The following is an 8376-nucleotide window of genomic DNA, read 5'->3' as shown; positions in this document are numbered from 1 at the left end:
AAAAAAACACTAATTAAATATCTCATTACTTCAACTTAAATGGAGTAGGTTCACAGGACTATTTGGGACAACTTAATTGTTTCATTTCATGTTCAACAGATTTAACTTAATCGTTTTTATTGGGACAACATGAATTAATTGTGTGGAATCCTGCATTCATTTGTTGTCCCAACAAAAACTGTTATTGAACATGAAATTAAACAATTAAGTCGTCCCAAAAAGTCTGCAGAATTGCGTTGTTTCAGCTCATTTAATGTTAGTAGTTTGAACAGGCAGCATCTGTGTCCGGAGTCTGCGTTCTGCATCTGCGGCTGAACAGCTGCTTCCAGCGAATCGCGTGTGTTTTCATCATCAGTCTCCGCTCCGGCATTGGTTCTGGTTCTCCCTCCTCCAGACTCCAGCAAACATGTCCGTCTGACGCCCCGAAAACCGCCGCATCCACCGGGCTTCAGGATGATATGGGCCCGGCGGAGCGCCTGACATCCGTCCGCGGGCATCATGAGGATTTTAACGGCGTGCGGGCTCTTCCTGGCGCTCTGCTCCATCGGGCTGCTCACCATGGCCATCAGCACCGACTACTGGTACGAGACAGACGCGCGGAAACACCGGGACCGATGCGATAAATACACCAGCCCCAAATACCCGGGCTATATTTACAACTCCAACCAGAACCTGCCTCTCCGGAGGCGGCCGGCGCGCGAAGCCGCTCTGCGGGAAGCGCTGCACTTCGGGCCCGTCATGGAGTGGCACTGCAGCCGCTACTACAACTCCACCACCACCGGCCTCTGGAGGAGGTGCCACCGGGAGGGCTTCGACGTGGTGATGGAGGACTTGATTTTTAAAGGTAAAACACAGAGCTGTTTTTGTATGGGAACACATTACAATACGGGAGACGTATATTAGCCTATTTACTCACATAAACATTGAACAGCGCTTGTATGTAGTTCAACGTTTACTAATGCATTATTAAAATCCAAGGCTGTGATTGTTAACACTGATTAAAGGGATAGTTCACACATAAATTAAAGCATTCATTCTAATGTGTTTGTAAATCCTAAATCATCTCAGTTTCTGTTGAACACTGAAGAAGATAATGAAAGTCAATGGTGGTTTTCAGCTGTCCTTGAAATAAGAAAATGCTATGGAAGTCAATGGTTACAGGTTTTCAACATCATCAAAATAATAAAGGACCTGATTTTTGAAGGTAAATGAGCTCTGAGAAACTCCAGAATCATATTAATAGAAGGAAACAGTTCTGAAAAGGAAAATTCTGCCGTCATGTTGTGATGGTCAGTCGGGCGACAGCAAGATCCACGTGCAGATTATTGTTTTCATCCCCCCTTACAGAAATAAATAAATAATAATATGCGTCCACACTTTAGTTTATTGTCCAGAAGATATCCACATGGGAATAACTATAGTAGTTTATAATAAGCGTGTTTTTGAAGCGCATAGTAAAGTGTGTAATGTGTACAACTCTTTGTTAATGAATACTACAGAATAAACTGATAAACTGTCATAAATACTGTAGCGTTAGTGTAAACTGTGGTGCATTGTGATTATAGCATAGAAAACTGAAGCCTGTGGATTAATTTATTACTACAGTTGTGTCGTACCCAGTGGTGTAAAGAGTACTGAAAAATCATACTCAGCTAAAAGTACCATTACTTGCTTAATGTAGTGCAAGTGGAGTAAAAGTATCTGTTACTCAAAGTATGGGTAAAGAGTAGAGCTTTTAAAAGTACTCAAGAGTAGTGAGCATTACGCTGTGAAAAGCTGATGCGTTTACATGTAATGTGTGGATGTGTGTAAACGTAACATTCTGTAGTGCGTTTAGTTATTGCCCAGCAGGCACACAACGTCATAGGACGTTACTGTTAGGTTAGATTTAGGTTGTGATGTCAGGTGACTAAAATTCAATGTCTAGCCAACGTCTAAGGATGATCTTACTTTGATGTCCAATAACGACGCGAAATTATGTTGATATTTGGTTGATTTTAGGTTGATAGAAAGTGACCAAAATCCAACGTCGAGCCAACATCTTAAACCAACATCCTATTGATGTCAAATGCTGACATTTATTCACTAGGTATGGCAACAAAAAACCGTCGGGTAAACATCGTAGTGGTAACATCCACACAATGTCAAGATGTAACATCTTTATACATTATTATTAGGTTAGATTTAAGTTTTGACGTCAGGTGACCAAAATTTAATGTCTAGCCAGCGTCTAATGACGTTATTTTGATGTCCAATAAAGGCGTCAAATGACGTTGACATTTGGTTGATTTTAGGTTGTTAGAAAGTGAGCAAAATCCAACGTCGAGCCAACATATCATATTGACGTCAAATACTGACATTTATTCGTCAGGTATAACAACCACAATCCAACGTCTGATAGACATCTTAAGGGTAACGTCCACACAACACAATCCATACACACTGATAATTGGTTGAATTTAGGTTGGACATTGATGTTGGCCTGACTGGTTCTGACGTTAACCCGATTTTCATTTCTGAACAAAACGCAACGTCTCCACGATGTTGGGGTGCAACGTCAATCTAATGTCATGGTGACGTCTTGTGCCTGGTCAGTGTTTAAGGCCATTTCGGTCATCATACAGTAAACATCCGTCATTTTCTCATCAGTGACATGCATCTAAACAGTCTCTGGGTCATGGCGTGTAAAGATTTTGGACATCTTCCTGGACACTTTTAATGCTTTCAAACTGTTTTCTGCATTTATAAATCACCCATGTCTTGAGGGAGCAAGTAGGTATCGCTGCAGCCCGGAGACCTGCAAGTGGGAGGGATTACACCGCAAGTAGGTTGGGTGACCTCCAAGTGGGAGGGACTTAAACCACAAGTAGGTTGGGTTTATCAGGTTACTGTGAGGTTGGGTTTAGGTGTAGACGTTCATAAAACACAACAGGTTACTGTGAGTTTGGGTTTAGGGTTAGATGTACACATTCATAAAGCACAATATTGAACTCTAAATACGACTAAATAAGGTTTGCACAGCCCACTTGGAGATCCAAGGCCCACCCACTTGGAGCTGGCTCTGACCTCCGTTTATACCCTTCTCTGAGGCTGTGCATTATGATGCGATTTACCTTCTCTGAGTGATTTGATTGGACAGAAATCACAAGACTGAATTTTCTAATCCATATCCCTACTGAAAAAAACAGCTTAAACCAGCCTAGGCTGGTTGGCTGGTTTTAGCAGGTCGACCAGGCTGGTTTTAGAGGGGTTTTGGCCATTTCCAGGCTGGTTTCCAGCCATTTCCAGTCTGGTCTTAGCTGGTCAGGCTGGGAGATGACCAGCTAAAACCAGCTTGACCAACCTAGCCAGGATGGGAGCCCAGCCAAAACCAGCTATGTCCAGCTTAAACCAGGCTGGTCAAGCTGGTTTTAGCTGGATTTATCTGGTCATTTTCCAGCCTGACCAGCTAAGACCAGGCTGGAAATGGCCAAAACCCCTCTAAAACCAGCCTGGTCGACCAGCTAAAACCAGCCAACCAGCCTAGGCTGGTTTAAGCTGGATTTTTCAGCAGGTTATAGATGAAAATAAAGTAGTGACTGCAGGTTGAAGGAAAGTAGTGGAGTAAAAGTACCAATAAAGCAATAAAAATGTAGTCAAGGGGAAAAGTACGCATTTATAAATTAATTACACTAATTATACTGTAACTTAATTACAGTAATTTGAGTATTTGTTGTTACTTTACACCACTGATCGTACCACAGCAACAGTATAATTACTATGACAGTTTGATTCACGTAATTATCTATAGTATGCTTCCAAACAGTATTTACTATAGTATTTTTCATGTAACTAAATGGCTTATACAGTATCTGTCGCCTCTATGACAGGCAAATATATTTTAGTTCGGTAGAAAACTCTGCCTTCTTCATTATACAAGGATCATGCCCATTATATTAGGTTATTTTCTGTATATATCTCCACTGAAATACGGTATAAAATATGGCAAAAATATGGACTTTCCTCTGTCTCTCATTCAGATGTTTACTCCCTGCCCTCCATCTGAACATTACATGTCACCAGAACCACATGATTAAAAACAACCTGTTCTAAAAGTGTGGTAAATCATGCTAGAAACATGTTAGCAGCGTGCTAAAGATGCTAGCAGAGTGCTAAAGATGCTAGCAGAGTGCTAAAGATGTTAGCAGAGTGCTAAATCAGGCTAACAATGCAAGAAATGTAAGAAAACACTAGAATTGTGCTTAAACATGCTAGCAGTGTTGTAATTTATGCAGCACACACAGTGTGCTAGCAATGTGTACGCTAGCCTGAGTTTTACTTGATGAACTTGTGGTCATTTGTGAAGCTTCTGTGTGTTTCTGCAGGTGTTCTTCAGAGATGTACACCGATTAAGTATTACTACTCGGCACCGAATATCCCACGATACCTGCCGGCGAACATCACCAAGTCCATCAGACAGGACGAGTGGCACGCGCTGCGTACGTAACGTACTAGTATATGGGTACCATTTCTTTCTTCTCCTAGATGAATTATTATTAGTTATTTTTCAAAAGCAAAATCTTTAATTTAACACTAAGCGAAAGGGAATGAATAGTTGGTGGTTCATTCCGCTGTGGTGACCCCTGATAAATAAGGGACTAAGCCAAAGGGAATGAATTAATAAATAAATGGTTGGAATGAATAGTTGATGGTTCATTCCGCTGTGGTGACCCCTGATAAATAAGGAATTATGCCAAAGGAAATGAAATAATTATTGGAATGAATAGTTGGTGGTTCATTCCGCTGTGGTGACCCCTGATAAACAAAGGAACTAAGCCAAAGGGAATGAATTATTGGTTGGAATGAATAGTTGGTGGTTCATTCCGCTGTGGTGACCCCTGATAAACAAAGGAACTAAGCCAAAGGGAATGAATTATTGGTTGGAATGAATAGTTGGTGGTTCATTCTACTGTGGTGACCCCTAATAAATAAGGGACCATGCCAAAGGAAATGAATTAATGGTTGGAATGAATAGTTGGTGGTTCATTCCGCTGTGGTGACCCCTGATAAACAAAGGAACTAAGCCAAAGGGAATGAATTATTGGTTGGAATGAATAGTTGGTGGTTCATTCTACTGTGGTGACCCCTAATAAATAAGGGACCATGCCAAAGGAAATGAATTAATGGTTGGAATGAATAGTTGGTGGTTCATTCCGCTGTGGTGACCCCTGATAAACAAAGGGACTAAGCCAAAGGAAATGAATTAATGTTTGGAATGAATAGTTGGTGGTTCATTCTACTGTGGTGGCCCCTGATAAATAAGGGACCATGCCAAAGGAAATGAATTAATGATTGGAATGAATAGTTGGTGGTTCATTCCGCTGTGGTGACTCCTGATAAGCAAAGGAACTAAGCCAAAGGGAATGAATTAATGGTTGGAATGAATAGTTGGTGGTTCATTCTACTGTGGTGACCCCTGATAAATAAGAGACTATGCCAAAGGAAATTAATTAATGGTTGGAATGAATAATTGGTGGTTCATTCTACTGTGGTGACCCCTGATAAATAAGGGATTAAGACAAAGGGAATGATTTAATGATTGGATTGAATAGTTGGTGGTTCATTCCACAGTGGTAAGCCCTGATAAATAGTGTACTAAGCCGAAGGGAATGAATAGTTGGTGGTTCATTCCGCTGTGGTGATCCCTGATAACTAAGGGACAAATCCAGAGGAAAATGAATGAATGAATTTAAAAACATTTCGTCTTGAATAGAGTGACTCAACTATACCAAGTGAGGAGAGTTTACTCGCTCGCGACTTGTTTTAGTTATTTTGGTCTGTTTAGACACTTTGCCGTGTGAAAGCGATCCGCACCAAGAACAAAGAGCAGCATTGTATAATTTTAATCCCTGTTTCGGAATAAAACAAGTGATCGACAGGTGTGAAAGCAGCCTAAATTTGATCTTTTTCTTTTGAGTTTACTCTACTAAGCTAAATGAGTTCTTTATATAAAGTGCAGGGAAGCTCATTTTCTGTATTATTTGTCATTTCTGCTCTAAAATGAGGCTACATTTAGTGTCTGTCTCTACATTCTGGTCAACTCTGTTACAACCGCTTATAAAAATGCAGAATACTCGGAGCAAATCTTTGATGGAAAGAAACTGTGGAAGAGAAAAAAATAGCTCACTGATATTGTTTTATAACTGTGAAACTGACCCTTTTAGGCTTCGATTCTGTCATTTTAGTGACTGTCTCTTTAAATGCAAATGAGATTGTGCTGTTTTCAAAAGAGGGCGGAGCTACAAACGCCAGTGCGTCAGATTCAAAACATGGCTAGCATTATCTCTATGAGAAACTGTTTATGTTAATGAGGGAGAGATGGGCACTAGTGGGCGGGGCTTTTCTCTGATGACACGTACGAAGAGAGAATGTCAATCAAAGTGTTTCTGCAGACTGTTTATATCAAGTCTGATTATAAACAACACAATTAATGGATTTTGACCATTAGAAGCTGCTTATATTCACACACTGCTGACACACGACTGTATTTAAACACTTTATAAACTAGATATTTGCATATTAGCTCCCCTTTAAAGTGTCACTATTGTGATCCTCTGTGTGTGTGCAGATCTGCAGCGGATGACGGCGGGGTTCATCGGGATGGCCGTCTCCATCATACTCTTCGGCTGGATGGTTGGTCTTCTGGGCTGCTGGAAGCACAATGAACTCATGCAGTATGTGGCAGGACTGCTCTTCCTCATGGGAGGTGAGAATCAGTGCCAGTAGCCTGTAAAACTACAAATGACCAGCAGGTGGAGACTCATGACCGGCGGAAAAGCCAACTGGAATAGCATCAGTACATTTATTGCACACAGTTATGTGCTGTACTTGACCTTGTAGATATTTTCTGTAGTACTCTAAAGCTCAAGTGATCTGATTTTGACAGTCCCACATGAAAACTAGTGTTTATGAACCATTCTATAGTTTATTATACTGTATTTATTCTAGTATTTGCAACTCTTTGTTGATGAATGCTCCACCATACTGTGGTATTAACAATAGTGAACTGATAAACCGTATTAAATACTGTGGTGTAGTTACATTTAAACTGTGGTGTATTGTAATATATTATACCCTGCAGTGCCGCATCATTTGATTATTAGTACTTTGTAGTTGTTGTGTTACAATAGCAACTATAAAATCACCACAACGGATCAATTATTATAGTGATTGTGTTACCAAAGCAACTGTAGAGTTACTACAACAGATGAATTACTACAGTTCCTGTGTTGCCATATTATATGGCTGTTGTGTTACCATAGCAACTATAGAATCACCACAACAGATCAATTATTATAGTTGTTGTGTTATCATAGCAACTGTAGAGTTACTACATGCGATTAATTACTACAGTTCCCGTGTTGCCATAGCATTAGTTGTTGTGTTGCCATAGCAACTATAGTTACAACAACAGATGAATTACTACAGTTCCTGTGTTGCGGTAGCAATATAGATATTTTAAAGTTGTTGTTACCATAGCAACTATAGAATCACCACAACAGATCAATTATTATAGTGATTGTGTTACCATAGCAACTATAGTTACAACAGACTAATTATTACAGTTCCCATGTTGCCATAGCAATATAAATATTAAAAAGTTGTTGTTACCATAGCAACTATAGTTACTACAACAGATACATTTTTACTGTTCCCATGTTGCCATAGCAATATAGATATTATAAAGTTGTTGTTACCATAGCAACTATAGAATCACCACAACAGATCAATTATTATAATGATTGTGTCACCATAGCAACTGTAGAGTTACTACATGCGATTAATTAGTCCCAGTGTTGCCACAGCAATAGTTGTTGTGTTGTCATAGCAATTATAGTTACTACATCAGATTAGTACTACAGTTCCCGCGTTGCCATAGCAATATGGATATTGTATAGCTGTTATGATTCCATAGCAACTGTAGTTACTTGCTACATGCAATAACTACAGTTCCTGTGTTGCCATAGCAATATAGATATTATAAAGTTGCTGTTACAATAGCAACTATAGAATCACCACAACAGATCAATTATTATAGTGATTGTGTTACCATAGCAACTGTAGAGTTACTACATGCATTAATTACTAGATTAGATATTATATAGTTGTTGTGTTACCATAGCAACTATGGAGTTACTGCATCAGATTAGCTACTACAGTTCCTATGTTATAGCAATATAGATATTATATATTCAACTAAATTTTGAATATATATATATATATATATATATATATATATATATATATATATATATATATATATATATATATATATATATATATATATATATATTCAAAATTTAGTTTATTAATATCAGAAATTCATCAAAATCAGTA

General features: G+C 39.1%; 1 protein-coding gene across 1 annotated transcript in view; it reads left to right on the top strand.

The window, feature by feature from the left end:
- Nucleotides 1–392: 392 nt before the first annotated feature.
- Nucleotides 393–8376, top strand: part of tmem276a (transmembrane protein 276a) — an 8983-nt gene continuing 999 nt past the window's right edge. The window contains exons 1-3 of the mRNA XM_002667779.8: nucleotides 393–844; nucleotides 4365–4478; nucleotides 6608–6745. Of these exons, the coding sequence (XP_002667825.2) occupies nucleotides 499–844; nucleotides 4365–4478; nucleotides 6608–6745 (598 nt within the window). The 5' untranslated portion in view covers nucleotides 393–498. The remainder of the gene's footprint in view (nucleotides 845–4364; nucleotides 4479–6607; nucleotides 6746–8376) is intronic.

The sequence above is a fragment of the Danio rerio genome, chromosome 25, assembly GCF_049306965.1.
Source record: "Danio rerio strain Tuebingen ecotype United States chromosome 25, GRCz12tu, whole genome shotgun sequence".
NCBI lineage: Eukaryota > Metazoa > Chordata > Actinopteri > Cypriniformes > Danionidae > Danio > Danio rerio.
Note: the sequence above shows the minus strand (reverse complement) of the source record. Positions and strands in the feature narration are given on the sequence as shown.